We start from the raw sequence: 25,761 nt of genomic DNA, 5'->3' as shown, positions 1-25,761 counted from the left end.
GGGATAAAATTGCTGAAACAGGTGGTAGTAACTAGTAACTGTGAAACGTAAATTTTTTAGATGTCGATGATTATTTCAACAATGTAAGATTTTATGCAATACAAATTAGCACCAGATCGTTTAATACTACTTGATAAATATAATCTAGTTATAACAATAGGAAAGAGTAAACAAGGCATCTATTAATTGCACGTAAACTCATTTTACAACAAACACACTCGTGAACTTCAGTTTGGTAATTTCAATACTGAATAAAGGCAGTTGCATTAAAAATATAGTCAGATAATCCACGAATTTTTCAGTTTCAACAATGATGAAACAAACAAACATACATTACAGGAGCTATGACGTAAATTATTTACCTTGACATAGGTGTTTAAATAATACGGTATCGGTACTTAATGCATTAGTGTTAACAGTACTAGTTTATATTGATCCCAGGTCTTTTCCCGTATACTACCTCTCTCTTCATATGTACCAAGACGTAGAAATCGCTCGTATTCAAGATGATGGTTCATAAGACACTAACATCTGTATTACAGACTGTCATATAAAATATCATATAAGTGATAAAGATTCTAGGATGATTTAGAAATGCTAAAAGGTTAGGTCAACCTCACACGACACTATAATGAAATCTACTAGCCGATAGCCCCAAAGTGAATAACAAGGGATATTTGTGTCTTAATCATAGAGCAAATAAACATCAATGTAAAATCCGTAAATCAAACTAACTACTACACAATATTCAAACATATATTTTGTACAAAATACATTAGGAATTTATGAACTTATGATTATGGGTTGTTTGTGAAAAGAAATGATCATTCTATCATCTCTACAATTTTTATACTCATGAATTACTGCCTACAACATTTTCTGGTGTATCGAATATTTAGAAGATGAGGTCTACCAAACAAAACGAATCACCAGTCTATATACATGGGTTGCATTGAAGCTCAAAGAAACCAACTAAGTCAATGTACATCAACTTTAAAAAATAACAAATTCTTTCAACTCACCTGTGCAACAACATCACTGCCATTTTCTAAACACAATGCTACACTAGCACCTTGTAAATCTAACAAATCTACCACTGTTCCAGCTAATTCCAATAATGATTTCAATTGTAGAAACCAACCATTCTCATGTGCTTCAGTGAAAACATTCATATATTTAGAATTATTTGCTTCTGGTATATTAGATGTTGTAATATTTTCCGCCTCGATAGTTTCACCTGCATTAACATTACTATTACTAGTATTATCATGAAATGAATAAGGTTCATTTTGATGATGTATAAAATGACCGCCTAGTGTTGCATTAGTTCCACGATGATGATGACTATTATTACCAATATTAGTAGTAGTATTAGCACGATCAAATGAAACACCAGTAGCTGTAGACGCTGCTGCAGATAAAAGTTTTGTAGCTGTTTTCGATCGATTCGAATCATTTGGAAGGCAAGCTTTAAAAAATCCTTTAAAAGATTTAGTCACTGTTGCTGTAGTTGGATAGTCAATTGGTGATAAAAGAACAGATGATGAATTAAATATTTTCGACATCTACCAAATATTAGGAAAAAAAGGAAATATTAGTAAGACGTTGTCATAGAGGTAACTGAATTTTAACGAAATCACGAACCACTTTTGGTTAGACTAGTAGTTTTTTGGAAATTCGAAAGCACTGTACAGTTTTGTTTCGTTCTAGTATGGAACTGTTCAGGAAATAATGGTTGTTCAATATTTCTCATGGTGGTTGTCTAGTCAGTCAGTAACAACGTAGAACTTCGTACGTACGTACATCAGTTCGAGTTGCCATACCACCTTAGCACAGAGATGCAGTGGTCGATTCAAATCCCGTAGTGCTAGATGTAGTAAAATTATAAGCTGTAATCAGAAAAATTAGGGTTTGAAGATGTTATTTAAAGAGTATAATCCAGTGAAACAAATTCGGAAAGAAAAAAAGAGACAAGGAGGATTCAGGAGATTAGAATTTGGGAGAACACAAAGAGTGGATGCACCTGCGCCATTACAAACGATTTCGAGCCATGTCATTCAGGGTCTCTAACCATCGGTTGCTATCCTCTCACGAATCCCAACCAGGTAGTCTACACCTACCAACATGACTCAGTCCACTTGTCAGTGACTTCATGGACTTGTGCCATATTTTGGTCTGGCCGCCCCTAGCTTTCTTCCAATCTACTCCTATACAACAAAACATCGCACATCAAGGCAATCGGTGGTTAGGCATACGTAACACGTGTCACAGCCATCTCAACTTTAGATTGATACGTGATTTCAATAAAACTTATATATTTCAGTAAGAATTTGTTTATTTTCCATCATATAAATTAAAGATAATCACAACTTAATAATTATATGTTTACATAATCTCAATAAGTGAATAATAATTAAATATTTCGAGATACTCTAAACAATTTAAGTGTGTGTGTGTGTTTTAAAAACATTTTAACGTTGAATGGAGTATAGCGTTCGTTTTTTTTTGTTATGTAATCATTAAACATTGAATCGAGTGTTATATACAATTTATAAAGTATATATTTTTTTTTCCTAAGTAGAAGTGGTGTCACATCGAGTGGTTAACATAGATACACGTATATTACCGAGAGACTTATATGCTGCTATAGCTTAAACAAGCTAACATACATCATATACTATTAACAATTAATTCATATACATGATTTAGTCAATATCTACCCACTTCGAATGAATAAACTATGGTAAAATCTCATTTTTCTAATTTAAAAAAAATGGAATTAATAAATCTAACAATTGAAATAGCAACAGATCTATGATAACTGATTGATTAACCAATCAAACACTAATTACTGGGAAACGGATTAAAGTTCGACTCACACCTGCTTGAGCTATCCCACAGATGATGGGAACTTTATTTCATGAGCAAATATGAGATGCTAGAAGGGGGACAAGACTAGTCCCCCACTCTATTGTAAATATGGGCTAGCTGAAAGGGACATGTAACAAAGATAAATGTGTAATGTGGAACTGTAAAAACAGTGTATTCATTTTGGTCTCTAACTGGATTATCTAAAGGAATATCCATTAGATTTGGCCTCAACCGGGGCGATGCCCATAAACTATGCTATAACCAGTGCATGGAGGTATGGTATGAGCGTGAAGGAGCTGAACATCAGTAGGTGAATTTTATTTATTCCACAATACTACCGGGCCCCAAGCCGGTGCAGAAAATCAAATCGCATCCAAACCTGTGTACACAATGGAGTATATAGGCCTTGGTCTACGCATTATATGTTTGAATGTGACGTATATTTGCGACCAAAAGCATTTATGCCTACGTGTGTGCATAGCCCTCTAACTTGTGCATCCTATATGTTCATGTAAGACATACTTACAATGCTAATTCTTCAATAATGGCGAAGCTTAGATCGACTCGTGATTTCAACTAAGTAAAGATTATAGTCTCCACAAGCCCGATATAAAGATTTTTTTATTAAAAACCATAAAATTTCTACCGATAGCACATCGTTTTCACAAATACTTACCTTTGTCATTTGTTTTTCACATAAAACGTATAAGCATATTGGTTTTTGTGAATTGGATATACCACTACTACTACCAGCATTGTAAACAATACCAGGATAATTTGACTCATGTAATGACTGACGTGCATAATGCTGATTAGTGTGTGATGCACTATCCATACTAAGTAAATCTTCATCTAATCCAGATGCTACACTACCCATAGGTGAAACACCAGAACGTGTTAAACGATTACGACGCGCAGCAAATTTTCCAATTCTTCCTAAAGCTGAAACATGGAAATAATAATCGACAAAAGAACAATGAAATATACACATGCACAAGGATAGACAGAAAAAACTGTTTAATTAGAATTCCGCAAAACCAATAATGCAAAAACAGATTTAAAAAACAGATGAAAAATAAAGACACGAGTGTACATTTTCTTATCAGAATAATATTAATTTGAGGGAAAGCAGATTTCTTGATTAGGTTGTATTTGATCTAGTTTGACCGAGGTGTAATGACAAGACGGGTTGTATTATCTTTCGTCATCGATTAATCCACCTATATGCCAGTAAGACTGGTTATCTTCTATTTGCTAAATGACCCATTTACTAATAAACAATAAGTAGAATATGAATGCGTATTAGTCATCGAGCTTCTTCTAACCCCAGTATTCAATCAGAAAACAAAGATAGAAACCAAACAAATTCCCCATTACATACCATTCAATCACAACTCAAAACTCACACAAATAATATACCTGCAATGCCTGGCTACGCAGCGACACAACTGAACAAGTATAATATGCACATAACTTGGTCATAAGTAATACAAACTCAAAGTAATAGAAACAGAATTATTTGTTCAATTTTTGATACTCACATTGTATGAAATAAATATTCTATTTAAAATTCATTAATTACTGAGTACTGACTAGTGTTATTTTTTTCATTCCTTGATACTGACCAAGTTCTATCAATCAAATTATAATGTGGCCACTAGTTTAAGTGACTCGACATTTCAGCATAGCTCATGTGATGTCAAATCTTTCAGACCAATGAAGACCTTACAAACTGGTTGATAGAATTTGGTCAGCACCAATGAATAGAAAAAGATGGCACTGATTAGTCAGTCATGAAAAACTAAGCCCTATATGTTGTCATTCGTGAGTCAAATAGCTTGGAGGTAACTCCTCAGACTGTTAAACGGAGTGACCTGGGTTTGGATCATATGAGGATCGTCAGTTACCTTAAAATTTCGAGTACAACAAGCTGAAGAGTGCTGACTAACAAGAAGTTTAGGTCTATTAGGATATCTTATCGACTAATTCCGAATCGCTAACACAGATGTTCAATTCAGGTGAACTTGCAGCTGGAACTATCTAAAAAGGTCAATAATCTTGACTTAACTATGAAACTTTTGAGTCCAATATTGAAAGGAAAATACTTCATATAATACTAGTATACATCAAATGATACATTTTGAAAAAGAAAGAACAGAGTTAAACAGTAAAATAGTGAACTTCCTATACAATCACAGTTCTAATATACTAATAGTAATGTTAGTTGTGTCCTAGTAGATGTCACGAACATGATAAAATACCGAAGATATTTCGGGAAAATTACTTAAACATCTTTTTTACTGTGTACTTTAAAATTATATACATCTACTATAGTAATAAGGTTTAACTATGAGCTATATTTCATGTGATATGTTTGAAAGTTTTTTTAATTTTTGCAACAATATAATATTGCTTTTACGACTGGTCTGAACCAAGGCCTAAGACGCTGTCAAGAGGAATGAAACAGTGGAGCTCTTTGACTACAGCACTCATCTTGGAAGTGTAATACATCCTGGTGGATTGGTAACTGATGAAATATCACTGGATTTTCGCCAACTTATGTCAGTTGAAGGGAATGTTAAAAATCCTTCTACCTTGCTTGATGAGTAATGTTGACTGGCGCAGGCGTAAGTTGAAAAGTTAGAGATGACAAAAGTAAGACATGAAGTCCAGTGAATGTCGGTCTGAACTGTTGATAGATAAACACTACCTGATGGAGGTAAGGACAATGAACGCCATCACCGATTGTAGGTGTTAGGTGATATGGCTCAAGGTCGGTAAAATAGAAACAGATACATTCACTCATTACTTTCCTGTAAATTATATGCTGCAGTATTCCTTTGTATATATACCGTTTCACTTCGTGGTGTTGGATCACATTCTCAACGTTGTGCTATTGGCACTAAGATTAACTGACATTCGCAAGAGCCTGTACGTGACTTATGACTGACTGTCACAACACCGAGTAGGATTTCAACAACCATCATGTCAAGGTTTGGATCAGTGCATCTTTCCCAAATGCCCGGGTACGGGTCCGCTCTCCATCTCCAAATGCTCTGACATGGCCACATGCATACAACTACTGACAAGGAAGTCCTACTCACTACCTTCTCGCGACAGCAGTGTTGTTTAATAAATTGAGTGGACGACAAGCAAACGTCTGGCGCTTTAATCGGGCTGGCGAGTACGGAGGATCCACATAGGAGGGTTAGAAAACACACATTTTAAACCAATTGAATGGATGGCCTCCAGGATCCTAATGGAACAAAAGGCGTATGAACCTATTGTTGGTCACCGACTACCATGGGACTACATCTCCTAACGTTGCTCCACTGCCTTGTGGATTAGACCTTTAGTTCAAAGGCTCGGGAAGTGGTCCAGTAAGAAAACCACCTGCTTCGGTTTGTGCACCCGGACATTATCCCAGCCTTCACACAAATCGAATGGTTTATGTGGTATATGTCTATTTGGTGCCTCCTTGTACTAATGTTTGTGTTTGAATACAGAAATAAGGTTTCGTGCATCATATTACTGAATTAATATATACACGAACCCATATAAACAGACTTTCAAGATGGTGACTGAAGACAAACAATAAATTCACTGTCACAGATGATTAATTTCACTAAAAACTCGTAAAACATGATTGCATGTTTTAGAAAAAAAAACCATATTTCACAACTTGTTACATTTTTCAAAGTTCTCGTCAAGCAAACAAACAAACGTTTTAATGATAAACGAGATACTGTAAAATCACTATCAATCAATTCAAAATAGTGAGTATACCAATATTGGGAATCACAGTAAACTCAATAAAACAACACGACTTTCGTTGGATCCATTAAATAATTATTTGCGATAAAAGTTAACAGAATAATCAATTGATCAAAATTGAAGCAATAATATGAAGGGATTGAAATAACCAAATCAGTGTATAAATAGTTTAGTTCACATAGGATAACTGACATGCATACTCAATTTTTTAATGATGAGAAAAGGATTATTAAGAAGTAATTTCCGGTAAAAAAAAAAGTTTAGAGCTCTCATGTCCTTTGAATGGTTTTATTACAAACATTTAATGATTGGATTCTGTATGCCAATTTTAAGTGTGCCTACTACAATTTAAGTGATTCAACATCACGTGAACTACGTTGGTATCAGAGCTTAAGGACTATACAAAGAAAATATAGGTTATTATTCAAAGATCAATTATTATGAATATCTCGATCTTTTAGGCGATTAGCCACAGTTCGAATAGAAAAGTGATGACGTCTCGGATTATACAGTTGAGTGAAAAAGGTATGAATTGCACATGGAGCTTTAAATCTCTGACTACAGTTTACACCTTGCTAACAAGCACCAAAAAGTTTTTACTGACCACCTCCAACCATATCATTGTTCAAAATAGTTTATAAACTACATTGTAAACTAACTAATTATTAATGCTCAAATATGTTATTAGGAGTGGAAATATCCTCATGATTATTGCAAGCATTACATTCTACTTTTTACTAATTCATAAGTAAATAATTCTACCTAACATGAAATACCAATAAAGTAATGTGTGACAGAAAGATAACCTAATAATGTACATCATTTTTTATTGCACAAATAATGATTGAACTGTAGCTCACGATAAGTCTATTCTAAAGCAGTTATTGTTTGAATCATCGAACAGTTTGTGGAAAATAGTAGGTAAGGTGAAGTTCAAATTTTGTAATAACCACATTCTTCTAACATACATATATTTCGATTACTAGTAAAGTGCACATTATCAACAAATAAACTGTTTAATATTATTTGATATTCAATACTGAAGGAGTACTGAACAGAATGAGAGTTTCATCTGCTCAGGCAAACAGCTATTGAGGCGGCAAGTACTCATTTTTTTTTATTATCTTATTTCCTCATGAATTCCCGATAAGGTAATAATGGGACCGTAAACCATCTAACTGTTATAACTCTTAACCTAAGTAAGTGTCTGATCATCACTATAAGTTGATAGATCTCAATCAAACACTTCAGCAGCAGTATTTATACAAGTACCCAAATATAAGAAGTTTTCAACTACTTTTAACGACTAACCACAAAGAGTAATTATCAAAACGAGCTCTTGTTAGTCTTCTAAACATAAATGAACTGGTACATAACCAGTAAGTTTCAAAACACAAAAAAATGTAGTTTTACTGTGAAATTTAACACTGGACAATAAAATCTACATGTTGACTTATATATTAATAAACAAACTACAAGTCTACTTTGAAAATAAAAATAGTGAACTATTAAGGTTAAATGTAGCAAAACGTAATAACTGATGGAGAAGCTACGAAAAAAAGACACACATACATACACGCAAAAATAACAGTAAAGAAAATTAATCATAACAATACACATTTACAACAGACAATCACAACGTAAACACTAACAATAATAATAATAATAATAAACGAAAATGTAAGCAAAATAATTGACAACACAACGACGACGACAAAAACAACCAAGAATTCAATAGATAAACATGTATAACATCGTCAATTAACTCAGAACAATTTGACGAAAGGTATTATTAAACTAGTTGGGAAAAAATAACGATTACAACAATGTAAATATGAGAGAGCAGCGCATAAATTGAAAAAGTATTAAAAGAAAAGAAAACAAACACAAACAGACGCGCAAACTCTCACGCATACACAAAACACAAATCCAGTAAGAAGTTTAATATAATTCATAAAATGAATGAAATAAATAAATAAATACGAGATAAATCACTTTCTTTTACACCCAATTATTCTATATTCTTCGAATAACAAAGATGTTGTAAATGAGGGGATACAGCTAAGAGATGTATAAACTTAAACAAACACAATCATAGATTGTTCGCCTATCAACATATTTTACAAATAAACTACACTCAAATAAGAATCATTGTAATATAGATTCATATAGCTTGAGTGAATAAATAAATGTCTGTATGTATATATAAGAAAAGTATTTTTAAAACTCATCAAAAAGATCTTACCATCACGAACTGAAACAAATAGAAGAGAAAAGAAGTGAGAAAAATATATGGTTAGGATAAAAGTATGCCGACTGGAATTCAGACAATACAATTGCCATTAAATGTAATGACATTTATTTGTTACATAAGTTGGTGTTGTTTTGTAAAAGTGATGAGATTTTTATGACTTATTTGGTCGATAAAAACCGGTCAGTTGATATTGGCTCAAGATCAGTCATACAGTTTTATATCCAGCTTTGGATAATATTTAATACATAAAATCAATATGAATATATGCTTCACATTTTCCATACTATCTCTTTCGTTACAAGGTTTTAAGTAAAAGTAGTTTGAGTAGATACATATTTGTATCAAATCAATCACAATTACCATACATTAGATATCAATGAGAAAAAATAAACCATGAATCTGATATTGCAATGAAAAAAATGTAATAAAGTGGTTCACAAACAGACTTAGCTAGCCTGGATTGGATGATGAGTGAAACTTATAAGGTAAAAGCAACACATGAACACAAGGATTGAACATTAAACAAGATAGTGATACAAGTGTTCATGATAATAAAAATTAAAAAAACGGGCTACCTAACGACATCCACCTAGCAATTATCTGTAAAAAAATCAAAGTAGTAAAGTATATAAAAAAGAAATACGAAAATCACTGTTATTTCAAATGAATTTGAATGAAACAAACCTCACAACAGATCTGTATATAAACCAACTCAGCATAAAAGGAATGAATCAACTGACTGTAGTGTTTACCTTTGTAGTTAGATTAACCCTTCAAATCTATGTATCAACCTTGTAATCCACAATTACATCAATTTTATTACAATTCAATGTCGAAATTGTCATTTTATCTACTGCTCATATTTAAACTACTATAGTTTTGAACATTTGCGATGTAAACTAATAATACAATAGGTTGTCGATTCAATAGTTATCTGAGCATAAAATCATTGAGACTAGCTTGATGTGACTCAAGGAACAACAGTAATAAAATTCTATTATACATATATAATGTGAATATAAGGAAAGAGATAACTGAGTAGATAGAATATTTCCCAAATCACGTCTGTCAATTAATATAGTCTGAATATAGAGAAATGGAGCGGGTTCGAAGTTCAACACTGATAAATACGTCGAGAACATAAAAATACAGAGAGAAAAAGGTTTTATTCAGAAATAGCATTATTAGTTATGATGTGTTAGCAAGTGAAGATTGTCTCACATCAATGAACACACACGCGTACACAGTACACACTGAGTTGAAAACGTATATGTTTAGCTAAATGATCAGACTAAACTCTTGTTGATATCATTAAGAAAATGTTTACAGTAACAAGACGATAGTTCTACATTAAGTATAAAGCCTATGCAAAGGAAGTGCTAGATGAAAAACAGAACATATGAAGGCAAAAGCCTTTAAAAAAAACAAAACATATGTATGTGTATGGAATTAAATGACACATAATATCATTTGGTCAATTGTATGATGGATAAGCTAATTCTTGAGTAATCAGTCAATAGGTAGCCAGGTGTAATCATTAATATTAAGTTCAGTTGGTAAAAAGACAAATGACTAATTACCGATAAGTCGATTACGTTTGGAAGGATGTTATTGTGTAATAAAAATTATCTCATTCGTCTTTACACATAATCTCTGTGTAATTGATGTTATCTGTTTGAAACACGCAAAAAGCCATGGTATTAGAAACCCTGAAATTTACTTAATTACATCCTCTAGTTAAGTGTAAAGAAAATATTGAAATGTAGTAATGAGTTTATTATTTCTTATTCAAACAATGAATTAATTGAATGCTTTCTCTACTGGAAAACAAGATATTTTTTTCAATATACATAGACATTAGTTACAATATGTAAGATGTATATTCCTTTTAGACTATCAATATTATCATTATATGTGAAAATTATATTTGAAATATTCTCAGCGATTGAAATTTAACTAATTCCAACGTTTCGTCCAGCTAACTTGTCTGGACTTCTTCAGGTTAATAATCAAAATCGAAATTATCAAAGAAATATATAGCTTTTAACAATCAGGATTATACTGTGTTAAACCAATCATATTTGTATGTTGATTGTTTGTAAAATAGGATAAAATGAGTCGGTTAACTACAAATCATGTGATGAATTCAACTACATGGAAATACTTAACTTCTTTGATAATTTCAATTTTGATTATTACCCTGAAGAAGTCCAGACAAGTTAGCTGGACGAAACGTTGGAATTAGTTAAATTTCAATCGCTGAGAATATTTCAAATATAATTTTCACATATAATGACTTCTCTATGCTAGGCGCTCAAATACTGTCAAACTATTCGTTCTAATCTTGACGAATATTCGTATAAAATATCAAGATTATCATTCTTACAAAGCTATTGATTCATAAATTACACAACAATCTACACACAGTGTGATATGTTATAAGAAAAATGACTTTGAAAGAAAGATAAACAGCCGAATGTATCTAAATTAGTAGTCAGTCAGTCAGTCAGTAACAACGTAGAACTTCGTAAGTACGTACATCAGTTCGAGTTGCCACACCACCTTAGCACAGAGATGCAGTGGTCGATTCAAATCCCGTAGTACTAGAGTTAGTAAGAGTATAAGCAGTAATCGGAAAGATTAGGGTTTGAAGATGTTATTCAAGGAGTATAATACAGTGAAATAAATTTGGGAAGAGGAAAAAGAAAAGGACATGAAGAATTCAGAAGATTAGAATTCGGGAGAAGACAAAGAGTGGATGCACCTGCGCCATTGCAAACGATTTTCAGCCATGTCATTCAGGGTCTCTAACCGTCGGTTGCTATCATCTCGATGGTTATATATATATACTAATGGATTCAACTTTCATAGTCAAACATTCGATATCTATTCAATGCTTTCTGGAGATTTTTTTAAAGGTTTATCTAACTAGGAACAGTTAGTGTTGTGAACTATGAAATTCATTAGTTTCTGACAAACTTGTAAGCTAATATTATTAAATAATTGTGAAGAATTACTTCTGTTTCCAAGAAGAAAATAGAAAAGTACATACCTTATATAGACAACTTGTTTTTATCAGTGTATTTTTCCATTAACTCTGTTTCTAATGCTTAAAAATGAATAAGTTGACAAATGATCATTTATGTAACTATTACAATGGCTAGGTAGAAATTATGATTTTGTCAAGTGTCTAAGTAACACCTATAGTATTGTCTAATTACAGATTCTGGTACTTTCCTTAACCGGAAACAATAGAATTTAAATTTAAAAAAGAACACGGCTAACAGTCAGGCAGATTATTGATCATACTGAAATCAAAGTTAACCGATTATGTGAAATTTTTCTGACAGTTAATCGATTACATAACATATAGGCAGATTATTTTTCTGAAAGAGACAATACTACTACTATTATTAACAAGTAACTAAATTATAGTTGAAAGAATAAAAAATGTATTGTTTTGTATAATATTGTAAAATCTAGTTCAATTAAGTATTTTAGAAGGAAATTCAAGTTAGCATAGAATGGAGACAATTATTAATTATAATAATGAGGAGGAAAAGGAAAAGCAAAATGTACACACACCAGAAAACAATAAAAAATATATGAAATGATTGGACTTTTCAAATAAGTTAGTTTTCTTTATTAAATTTCTTTTGTTTGTGATAATGAGTATGATTTGGAACTTACCTTTGTGTTTCTTAACTGTAAAAAGTTAAGGTAATACAGGTGAATGATATATATGTATAAGAAAAACAAGTGATAACTCCATAGCCTCCACGTAATAATTATGTGAAAGGCGATTTTGTGGAGATTGTAGTAATTTAATAGTTGAGTTCACAAGTCGATGAAAGCTAGACTACCATGGATAACCTGATAATAATCATCATGTGCTCACTAGTGACTAAATTCAAGACGGATTTGCGGGAGTTCTAGTGAGAAGCCATGACTAGTGGAGTTCAATAGTGTGTGTTGTGAGCCAGCTACTCACTGAAGACAATGGTGAACGGTCGCGCGATTTCGTGGATTGATTAAAGTTAGACATTGAAACAATTGGATGCCGGATCAATGGTCTACAGGTTAAGCGTTCACGCGCAAGATCGAAGGTATTGGGTTCGAGTCCCACATGTGGAGCCGTGAATGTGAACTGCTCACGAGTCCCACACTAGGAAGAAACGGCTGTTCAGTGCTTCCAGGTTTTCCATGGTGTTATAGCTTTAATCGACACATGAATTTAACTAATAATTATGTACTCACTATGAATTAAATATGAGAGGTAATTCTAGGAGTTCTAATTAAAAGCTGTAACATGTGAAGTTTAATCTTCTTGAATGTCAAATAGTTAATTAGTTACTAACGACTTGAAAACCGTTGAATAATATTGTGAATTGACTGGAATTAGAGAAGTAAACCATTGTGATAAGGCAGCATGTATAGTGTACTATTTATTTCAGGTTCATATTTTGTGAATTTAATCAATATGAATTTCATACAGTATGTATTTTTTTTCCAGTGGTTTTGTGTATTTTGTGGTATTACTAATTAATCATCAAGTTTGTGTAAAAATCACATATATAGATGAGTGTACGTTTAGTTATAGACGATGTGTTTTCGGAATGGTCAATAAGATCTTCATTGGGTCAGTTTTTATGTTATTATGTTTTGTGGTGAAAATTCCAATGATTCTTGGTATTAAATGCTTATCGCGAGATGTGAATATTCTGGGTTCAGCATCTAATGACGTCGTGGATATGTACTGCTGAGGAATCATACAAAACATCTTGATTCTGAACAGGTGAATAACTAAAGTCAGTCCGTGACATAAAAAAAACGAGTGTTTACATTAAAATACATATAGATAGATATAATGTAACTGGAATTAACGCCCCTTTTCATAAGTAACAAAAATCTACATACAGTTGACTTCAAAAACCAGAGAAAGTCTCAACTTACATTTTGTTCTATTATTAGTCACATGTGAAACAACCGGACTAGGTTTATTGATAACCGGTTTGAACTCTTTTGATAAATGATCTGTTGATAGAATTTTAGGAGAAGCGACAGTAGGTAGCTGAGATGAATTTGACAAATCATCTGTCGCTGAATAACCAGTTTCTGAAGTGATAACACTACTTGGTCGACTACTATTAATAGCTGATAAAGACATATCGATTAGTGCACGAATATAACGTATATGTTCTTTAGAAACTGTCGCGTGAGAAAGTGTAGAATCAGCATTATCGTCTATGAAAAGAAGAAGTTTTAAAGATAATTGTAAGCTTTATTAGAAGAAGAGTTAAAAACTGTTTAATCGAAAACTGATAGCGAATAATCAAAGCAGGAGCTAAAAAACAGTCACTGCGTTTTATTTAAGGCTATATCCATAACAGATTGACCGAAGTTGAAATACCATTAAAAACTAGGGAGCGCTACTTACTAGATTCGTCTTCGTGTGAGATCCCATAGCAGTGAGTACACACGACTAGATCAGCGATCGAAACTAGGAGCATCAGGTCTCAGGCGAACGCTTAATCATTAGAACTACTGGATACCAGCATTCAATGATACTATTTTAACTTAAAACAATTCGTGATTTTGTATTTGTTTGAAATTACCACCTGTACAATAGTACTATGATAAAACATTATAAATGGTTTACTTAAATAGTCCGTTTCCATAATTAATTAATCAACTAATTAGGGTATCCGTTTTACTAAAAAATCAAAGTGATCATTATTTTTACAGATAACAAACCTTAATATCAGATATATACTGTTAATCATAATCGGCTATCATTCATTTCGTATTCATTACATATCCAATTATGTGATAATAAAAGGTTTTCTTCATCGTATTACCGACACGCATACTTTGAACTAATCTGGAACTTTCTATCGAAAAAAAATAGGTGTAATAAGTTTCCTTACAGTGTAAATGCTCAATCACTTAGTGATCATTGATGAAGGCTCCATTGTAACTGAAAATTTCAAACATAATGTTCCGTTCGCTAAAGAATTTTAATTTTGTACAATATGTCCATGATAAATAACTTTAAAATTTGTTATTGAATGTTTATGTTCAATACATAGTTACTTGTAATGAAAAACAAACATTCAATATATCATGATTAAACTGAATATATGAACTAGGAAGAACTGTGGTAAAGTTTGAGTTAAACATTCAAATAATTCATTTGTATAAACTGATTACAATAGTGAAAAAAACTGATTTAGGTAAATTTATGTTGTTTGTTTTTTTAAAGAAAAAAATAATTTACATACCACAATCTCCAGTGTTGATTTTAGATGAGGATTTAATATTTTTGAAAGTATTCAAAATTACATTTGATTGTATTTCACTCCCACGTAATAGATAAGCTTTAGTTTCAGGATGTTGCCATGTGACCACTGGAAAACGACCACGTCTATGTGAACGAGCTACTTTAGCTAAACAATTCTGAGTGATACCCTTTAAGAAAAGCATATAGAAATGGGAAAAGTGAAGTAAATCCAAAGATATCATTTAAACTAAACAATCGAATCTGACATAAGTATGTGTTACTCAGAGTGTTCAACAAAAGATTAACAGTAAAGAGTAAGACATACTAATGGATTTATTTCTAGTAAGTCAGGCAGTTCATAGACAGTGTGGAACATTGCACATACATGGATCTCTGTTTAAGTTTTAATATCACATTGATTCAACAAGACAAAATTATAAATGGCAATGTTAGAATAGCAGAAATTGTAAGTTACTTTACGAACGATGGTGTAAATACAACAACATGATAAAATGAAATAAATAGAGTAAAAAAGCTCAGTTATGAATAATAAATCGTTAACGTAAGCATTCAGTAGAGTGTTAAAATGGAAACGAAATAGAAAACAAGCCGAATAAATCCTAGGGGAATATAAATTCCATGAATTTGGAGATTTAACTCTTATTACAGAGTAGGTTTTTTTTTAATAAAAAAAACTATGAGCAACAAAGTGAAGAGGAAGGCACAAAGAGGATTGACAAAGGTTACTACTATTAGTTGATTAATGGCCGACAGACTAATGAAAAAAACATTGAGATGGTATTGCATCGATTGTATTGGATGTTTAGTATCCATAGGAAAAAATAAAGAACAGTAATATGTTAATTAGGAGTAAGATATTGGATAAAATTGATAAGAAAGGAGTTCAATTTATACAAATTCTTTAAAATATATACTTCTAATGACAATTGAAGTACTTCAAGAGATATATGCTAAGATTAAATCTACAGAGTTACTGAATGGTTAGTCTAGAAATTCGAACAAGTGAGCAGTTAAGTATCTAAGCATTCTGTTCATGATACTTTTCAATTTGCAGATGGTGCTAACAATTTAAATAATTACAAGAGAACTCATGTTTTCATTAGATGTTAGTTCTCTCAGCTCAGTAATGTACTGTTACATATATATAATTACATTGAAGCTAACAATCCATATGTCAATTTATGAACTAACTTACTTAAAACAGAAAATGACAAACTGTACTTTCAAAATACAGTTCAGCTTCTTTTACAATGAAATCTAAGAATAATTAAACATAAAAAGAATCATTCCCTACACAAAGAATCATGAAGATCACCATTGTGCTGGGTTTTTTTCCCAAAGAATATCAGTGGAGTCAAGTGAGTTTGCTTATAATGGACACAAAACTTTAAACAATACAATTATTATCAGTAAAAGTGTTAGTATTAGTATTGCTATGCAAATCGGTATTGCAGAATTTCTAAAATCCAGTGAAACACGATGGTGATGATGAGTGTTATGGGAAAATCAGACAATCAATCATATGAATATTACTGAATAATACTTCAATGTAATGTAGAAAATTAAATGGATGTCTATAAAATTAAGAATTAATAAATGTTAGACGATGTTTCACTTGGTGATTTAGTCTTGGTGATATATATATTAAACAGACAGATAAATTAACTAAATAGTCAGTCAGTCATCTATAACATAAGACCAGGCACATATATGCAACGGTACAAGATGTCACACCTCATTAGCACAACAAAAACAATACCGAAGTAGTAATATATTAAAGGAAGATTGTGTATAATGATATAATACAGGAAGAAAGAATTAGTTAGTAGAAAGAAAGGTATAAAGCAATTAATGAGAAGAAAGAGTGTATACACCTACGCCATTATGATAGATTCTGAGCCATGTCACCGACAGTCTCCAACCATTGGTTACGATAGTCGCGTAGAAACCAACCAAACAGTCTGTATCTACCAACATAGCTCAGACTAGAAGTTAGTAACCTCGAAGACTGACGACATATTTTGGTTTGGCTGCCCCTAACTTTCTTTCAACCGTCTCCAACACTAGTCAGAATTGCGCATTGTGATAATCGTTGTCCAGGCAAGTTACAGATAATTAATCAATTTCATATTAGACTGTTTTTACAAAGTATTCACTTGTATGTCTCTTACTATAAAAACTATTTGTTTGAAATATGTTAAACTAGACTACAAAAGATCTTGTTATGGAACATTTATAAAAAATAAAAATTAAATTATTTAGTTAAAAACGATTCACTATTCTGTCAATGTTAACAATAAACCAGTATCAATCATAAACAATCTGAAAACTAGCATATATGCGGGGTAGGGAGTATCTTTCCAAGTTTTACTATCATATTAGTACAGTGAGACAAAATTATAAGGTTAGATACTTGAATAACAGAAGTTGTAGTGGTAATAGAGAATGAAGAAAAGTTTAAGCACAAACAAAATGATTCGATAAAAAAATTATATATGAATTCGTTGAATGGCATCATTATTGTTTATGAATAATGAACAAATGAGTAAACACTTATTTTTCACTGATCTCAATTTACGTAATTTCCAACTATTATTTGAATGATAATCAAAAACTATAGAATAAATACTAGTTACAAATAGAATAAAATTACCTGTGGTATGATGAAAAAACTTGGATAGGATTTCACTAAAGTATGATGAACATTGAACGCAACAAGACGAGCACCACAATATCCTCGACTACAACTACTACTTCCAGCTCCAACAGAAGAACGATTTAAAGAACCACTGCCGCTTTCATTCAATCCAACCGAAAGATTATTCGACGGTGTTGTCAGTGTTGTTGAAGTTGTTCCAGCTAATACTGTTGCACCGGTAGTGCTTACAGGATTTAAATTACTTCCGAAACGTGCCATGTCCAAATAGCCTGCAGATTGTGTTAATAGTCTTATAAAATTGGGGTCGACAGCTGTAGAAGCTGTCGATGATGCAGATACACACGGAGGTACTAGAAAAGCTTTTAACGTAGCAGCTAAATTAGCGGCTGCTTCTTCAAGAGAAATAGCTGTAATTGTTTTTTTAAAAAACATGAAAGTTCAAAGTAGTTATTATTCGCAATGATAAAAACCTTTTAATCAAGTAAAATAAGTGGAAAGAATGTAGACATGCAGATGTATTCAAATAATTCACATTCACATGTATGGATACTGATGGGACTGCTTATTGGAAATCGTGAAAAGCTGAACAGTAATTCTAGCTCATATTAATAATTTAAATAAGTAGACAAAAACTTTTGACAACTGAATAAAGATCTCTCTTTCCTCATCTTTTAGAATGGAAAACCTTTTTTCCAATGAAGTAAGGTAAACAAGAATCTGATTTGAGTTTCTGTAAATCATTTAGTTGTATGCAGTATAGAATATTTGATGAATTCAAGGTTGACATACAGTCTAAAAAGTTATTTGTTAGTTGATAATCTACGATTGACGAGACCTAAAGTTTTTAGGTTAGATCCATGAAAGAGCCATGGACATGCACGTCTGAAGAGCTTCGTATTAAAATGAAACAACTGTCCAGAACTAATTAACTTCCAATGATACAGCAAGCTAAGATCAACCTCTAGCAAACACAACCAACAAATTAAATCAGTCTCCTCCAAACCTCTTTGATTAAATTATATTGTACGACAGAAATTTTGCAAAAACTCAATAACCTTCATTTTTGGTTTCGATTGTATTAAAATAAGAAGAGAAAAATTAATCGAGGAGTATTCCAAAGATTTCTTCGAAATACAGTATGAATTCAACTCAGGTGTCCAGAATTGTTATGCTACGTTTACAATGAATAACCACATCTACCCATTCGTCGGGTACAAATTCCTGTGCATGGCTTTCAACTACAGTGAACGCGTGAGAGTTAATGATACCACCCGATTGTCCAAATCAAAGAAAAAAGAATTGGATTCGAACATGCAACTTCGTAGCTGAAAGGTAAATAGATCAACCACTGAGCTACCGCTCTACATAATAACATATGCCGAATTATAATCTTTGCAAATTAGAAAAGTATATCTCCTAATATAAAATGTAAACTACAAACTTACTATTTTGAAAAGCAGCAGGTAGCATACAATTCAGTTGACTATAGCAATGGTTCTTAGGAGAACGCAAAGACGATTGATATATCAGAGTTTTATTGTCTGAGTTAACAAATTGCTGGTTACTATGTGTACGCCTAAAAACCAGAATAAAAAATAGAAAGATAAACAGAATAAATTCTACATTTATTTATTTATATGTTTATGAATAAAATGTATTAACGCCGCCAGGAGGTTAGAAATCATTAGCAATAAGCCATAAACTTAGGCTTAGTGTTGGTCGGTAACGTGTAGCTAAACATTTTGGGGAAATGTCAACTACAAAAATTATGGTTATCGTTACAACAAACAGTTAACAAATAGTCACAAAACTAGATAACCTAGGGTCTTCTTAGACAAAAGAACTAATGTTCCTTGCATGCTCCAAACGAGAGTCAACTAGTGTTACTCATAATATGGTTGAGTCATTCGAACCTATAAGGCGAAAAGATTGACTTTGATTAACCAGTGAGCATTATCTTATTTCACGCTTGCCTAATCGCTGGTACTGGTACAATAATAACAGTGAATAATTATGTTATATTGTATGCGATTACACACTATTGGTACACATACAGAGATAGGCTAATGGAAAAAACTACGGATTCGAAAACAAATACTGTTTGTAAAAAAAAGTACTCAAGACCATAAAATAACGACAGTCCAGTTTAAAATAAATACTGTTTTACAGCTACGAAGAAGACAGACACTAAAGAAGATTCTTTCTGGTCAATTCATCAAAACGAAATAAGGTAGAAAGGAGGAACTTTCTGAAATGTTCTGATTACGATTAGAATCCTTCATCCGGTTATCTCGATTACTGTAACCAACAGAATGACAATAATAAGATAAAAAAGGAATGACTTGAACAAACAAACAAAATTTGGAATACGCTAATGACCTGAATTTTAAATACCTGCGATCCCCATTCGTCATTGAAGAATAATTTGCATCTGTTAACATATTGCTTCTATGGGTTTTACCTTTCAAATGCCTCATACGAACCATATTTGGTAAAATATAGTCTTTTGTATTACTACTAGTATTATTATTTAGATCTGTAATTGCAGAACGATTACCCACTGTATTCGTAGATCGCGAGAAAAGCAAACCTAATGGGGCTGAGTTAAATCCCATGCACATCATTGAAGGATAACGCAATTCTTCCAGCAGACTACGTAATTCATCTCTCGTTTCCGGTTGTATTTCACCAACATCAAATCCGATTTTAAGCATTTGAAAAGTTAATGCACGTAGTAAGAGAACATCCAGATTTTCAGTACGATAAACCACACCATGACGATTTGTAGTAGCTGAATATGTTGGACGTAATACTGTCGATAGATATCTTGACGAAGTATTTTTACCAAACACTGTGTTTGATCTAGACTTTTTACCAACAAATAATGTTGCTGAACGGAAACCAGATGTTATTGTTGTCAATGAACTAGGATTGGTTGATGATGATTGAAAAGCAGTAACCATTTGAACACAGCCAAGCTTTTTGATAGTATTCAATGCAGATATAGGGAAACTTCGATTGATCACTTTATTAGACTCTGGAGGATAAGATAAAAGTGTTAGATGGAACAGTGGAATCATAATTATTACGTGAAGTCATTAACGATCCCTCAGAAAAATAATGGATATAAAATATTTAACATTGATTAATATTCACTTAAGTTCCAGTACTCCATCACCATGTAAGGTGGTTAGGGCATGTGTAACCTGTTCATGTAGCAATAAGTTGGAAAAGAGGTAAATGTGGGAAAACTAGAATACTTATGGGGGTCGTTACACAGGAAACAATGAAAGAAGAGCACATCTCCAAGGTTTCTGCATATATTTCTCGAAAGTTGAGTTTAAAAGTAAAGTATTCACAAGTGCAATTCCTAGATATTTAGTGGATAGAGAAACCAATGTGGTTAACACAAGGATGTTTAAAATAATTATCAATAAGAGAACATCATTTTAACTCCACTTTGCGAAGACCATCATTATCGTGCGCTTCCGACCTGACCTTTATATACAGAAAGTGTGGGAAACTTATCGTTGCTATGGTGAGATAGGTATATAATTTCCAAGTTGGTAAATTACATTATTGTTTCATTGTATTCTTTAACTTAAAACATAGAGACTCATATTGATATTCACTTACAACATTCATTTTATGTCAACTATGTAACTTGATTATCATTTATTTGTTAAAACAAATTGTTTTTATTCACTATCTCTTTATTATCATTTATAACTTCACCGCATTCTTTTCATACTTTCGCCTTGAACATACAAATACAAATTGGTCTTAACTGTTATATTGAATATCTTGTTTCCTCATCTTGTTTCACATATGTTTTTGAGAAAAACTTCATTGATTATGGTATGTAAAACCTTTTTATAATGATAATACTAACGTAGATTGAGTGTGTTTATAGATGATGATGACAAGCCTTGTAATACAAATGAATTCAACTTACTCTGTAAATTTAGTTGTTTTTTTTCTCTCATTTTATTTACAAAATGTTCACACTAATCAACTTATTGGTTAATACAGTGTGTATTTTTTAAAATGTATAACTTGTTTTCCGTGTAAGAAGAAAAACTAAGCGGAAATAGTCAATCACTTGAATGCCTCAGATGTTCATAATACATATATAAATGAAATACGCTAGTCTAATCAGACGTAGGATCAGATGATAAAAGAGTATGGTTGACAAGCCCATGGTATTTGGCAGATATTTAGCTTCACTTAACTAAGATACACACAAGCTATTGGATAAAACTGTGGTTCAATTTAGATAATATTTACACAATCACTAATCTATGGAAGAAAGAAGTATACACAAATTAAATTAAGTTTATTAGTAAAGGATATAAAAATGCTAGCCCAATGGTATCTTCATTGTCTTTTCAACTAATGTTTGTATTACATCCCAGTTACTCTTACCACAAGTATTTCCTAATACTTTTTTATAATTTTTCCTTTATTGACAACAATCTCACTGGTTAAATTTGTTGGCATTTGAAACAAGACTTACGAAATGGATCTTTTGGTACACCTGTGAATATTATACGATAGTTGGTAATAAATAACGCTCCTTGAGCAGGTAGTAATGGTCTAAGCATAAGATCCACATCTAAATCACTTGCATCCAAGTTTCCAAGTGAATCTTGTTGTTTAGTATTGATATTGTCGTTACTGTCGTTACCATGACCTCCATTATTGATGTTAGGATTAATAATATTACTATTGAATGGATCCAATAGTTGATAATCATTACGTTCATAACGTCCATCTGGCAATAACTGACATGATAAACAATCATAACCACCAATTGGAATAGCGATCTCACCGGGTAGAAGGACTGGATTAGCAATCTCAGGCTACAAAACACACAAATACATGTGAAAGAAATCAGAATCCGATGTCAACTCCTAAGCATACAAATATGATTATGATACGACAGGATTAATAGATTACATTTATATTCCGTGCATCACAATCCAGGTGAACTATACTGGGCCTGTTCGTTTTTACAGTGCGTCTGCTTCTTATATGTGATACGATTGTGTAAAAATTCATATAAAAACGATATTATATAGGTCTAGTGACGATGTGATTTTTGAGATTTATTTGGTGACGTATAGTTAGGGAACCAATATATCTTCATTACATCAATCCTTCGTGTTTTTACTTTGCATTGTGAGGATTGCAATGGTTCCTGTTTTCAAGTTTAAGCAGTAGAATCGAGGAATCCCAGTGATTTCTGATTGTCAATTTCAGGTAGTAAGACTGAGAACTTAAACGAGTAATTCCATGCACAACAGCCACAATACACCAGACATAACACACTGTCAGATCATTTATGGAACAAATATTGCCTAGGTTCCTGCTAAGTAAAAAATTAGTTTGTGACAATTCGTTAGGGAGATAATTAAGTACAATAGTTTAGTTAATTGACTAATTCGTCAAAATTTTGCTTTGGCATGTGTTCATGTACGACATCTCAAATATTAAACCCGACTTTGACAACAAATTTCAAAATGAATGAATCCTGAGCAATAATAAAAAAAAATAGTTTTTTTTTAATTATGATATTTATTGATGATTCCATAATGGATATGACTGGGAGCATCCAATTCAATATCGCGATATTTCCTAATAACCTCTAAATGTGAAGTATATTTTATCCACGTTTGTACTGATTTATCTTATTCTTACCAGTTATACTATCATAAGCCTCATCTTGACCATTTAAGTCCAAATAAAAATTCTGTTTCAGTGGAGGATGATCTTGTGAAAACAGCTGTCAGCAACTCAATCCTTAATATATAAATACACTTCATGAATGAAATAATGAAAGCTTCCATATTCAAAGCATTAATTAATTTGAAGTTTATTCCAAGCGCCGGATAATATAAACATGAATTAGAGAACAGAAGTTATGGTTTTAGAAATAAAGCCCACATGTAACAACACGCAAAGTATGTAGAAACGAAAAAATCTGCAGAATTTTCGATAAATTCTTTGAAAAAAAAAATGTGTCCATCAGACCCATCTATTCTATATTGTTAACGATAATAGTAATCATCACCAATATGAATAATGGATACAGAGGCACCTCAGTGGATAAAGTATTCAACTTTCACCTACCATGTCCTTAGTTTTGTGCCTCGCCCTATTATGGTTTGCGCAACTAAATAGCATTGTTAACCTTCGTGTTTATAGCATAACTTATACACAAGTACTTGGTGAATTTGTAAATTTAAATAGGATTTAGCATGAATAATCAAAAACATTTGGTAGACTATATGATAAAACTCATACCTTTTTCATATGTGGAATATTTTGTACCTTAGGGTAAATATCTTGTAAATTGATTAAATGACTTTCTATGATGGCTATATGTTTAAAACAAAACAAGAGAAAAACATTAACAATAACGGTAATGATCAGAAGTAGAAAACATCTATAAAAAAACAACAAAAGTATCAGAAATAAATACTCATAATTATAAACAATTTTAATGGTCCACACTCGTGATTGAATTTTGATCGGTCTGAGTTAGATTATGTGCATCCTGTGTGCAATGAATCGATTATATCACACGTTTTTTTACAGAATAAATGGATTACGGTTAACAATGGGATATAGAAATACGTTGCGTCTTATTCAGGACTCGTTAACTGGATACAACCGCATCTCAATGTTGAAGTGTTAACACTAGGACTCAAACCCAAAACCTTTTGCCTCAAACTACCATCACATCATCTACTGAGCTACTGGAGTCCAGATAACCACTAACCATTGTTCAGTCGGTTTAGTGTTTATATCAATATTATAAAGGATCTGAATTAATCTGTTGTGGGTATTATTGACTGATGATGAGAAATACATGTAGCTGACGAATTATAAGTAGGGTAAATAGCGCATCCTTCGTTCAACTGCTAACCACAAATCCATCTATTCTACAAATATTATAATGTTTCAGATGAAAAGATTTTGTGAAGACTGATTTGATTTCGGGGTTACATATTGGACGCGGACCCACTTTTCCTGATGGTAAGAGTTCGCAACAATACCTGAAAGTCTTGGCTTCTACCCCTAGTAGGATTGTGGATACATACTAATAATAAACTACATACTAGAATAAAATATCTGTTCAGCATTTCCTGGTCTTCGGTGGTGCCCCAAATGAGATGAACGTGTGACGGATATAACTTACATATATAAAACGATTAGACTGACATGATTTGGTGTTACACATTGTATACATGTTTGCAGGTTCACAGACATTGTAGTAAAACATACAACATCTCAGAAACACGCGACTGTATGTAAAGGTAAACTTATTCATAAAGTAAACATTATGTTTTATCATGACGCATCTTACCATTGCATATATGACTTTCAGGGTTACTAAATTCAAGATTACATAATTCAATTGGTATGAGTATATTACGAATTGGTTATAATATATGTAGGTGTATTAAATTTGAAAGCTGTCAGATAAACGAAAAATTACACAGACTAGTTTATTATTCGCATATATAACAATCAGTTGTCAAAGAACCTGTTTTTTAGATGTATAAAACTAAACAAGAGACATATCAGTGATCATCTGTAATAGTTAGTGAACAAAAAAGACTAAACTTCTCGAAAATCATACATCAAATCGAATGCCAGTTGTATTAAGTTTCCACATGTCTCCTCTAACAAACAGAAGTCTGATTTTTAAGACAAGAAATAAATCGTTTTGAGACATCTACTTCCTTTCCTTTCATTATTCGTCGATTCACGTTATCGCGTGGATCACAACAGAGTAGTCTACCCTTACCTTCATGACGCAGTATAACAGTTGATGATTTCAAGAAATGATGCCAAGTTTTGTTTTGATCATCCCTATCTTATTTTCAACTCACT

At 32.2% G+C, this 25,761-nt stretch overlaps 1 protein-coding gene across 2 annotated transcripts in view; it reads right to left on the bottom strand.

Moving 5' to 3' along the window:
- Positions 1 to 25,761, bottom strand: part of SBF2_1 (SET-binding factor 2) — a gene marked incomplete at its 5' end in the record, with an annotated part of 97,280 nt that overhangs the window by 15,667 nt on the left and 55,852 nt on the right. Inside the window, 9 exons of one of the 2 annotated variants that reach the window (XM_035729728.2) lie at positions 1,023 to 1,565; positions 3,548 to 3,813; positions 13,853 to 14,143; positions 15,181 to 15,367; positions 17,854 to 18,266; positions 19,305 to 19,435; positions 20,254 to 20,896; positions 22,376 to 22,721; positions 24,166 to 24,239. In XM_035729728.2, coding sequence (XP_035585586.1) covers positions 1,023 to 1,565; positions 3,548 to 3,813; positions 13,853 to 14,143; positions 15,181 to 15,367; positions 17,854 to 18,266; positions 19,305 to 19,435; positions 20,254 to 20,896; positions 22,376 to 22,721; positions 24,166 to 24,239 — 2,894 coding nt within the window. Of the gene's footprint in view, positions 1 to 1,022; positions 1,566 to 3,547; positions 14,144 to 15,180; positions 15,368 to 17,853; positions 18,267 to 19,304; positions 19,436 to 20,253; positions 20,897 to 22,375; positions 22,722 to 24,165; positions 24,240 to 25,761 lie in introns of both variants that reach the window. The other variant, XM_051216327.1, reaches the window with a different exon arrangement.

Source organism: Schistosoma haematobium, chromosome 4 (assembly GCF_000699445.3).
Source record: "Schistosoma haematobium chromosome 4, whole genome shotgun sequence".
NCBI lineage: Eukaryota > Metazoa > Platyhelminthes > Trematoda > Strigeidida > Schistosomatidae > Schistosoma > Schistosoma haematobium.
Note: the sequence above shows the minus strand (reverse complement) of the source record. Positions and strands in the feature narration are given on the sequence as shown.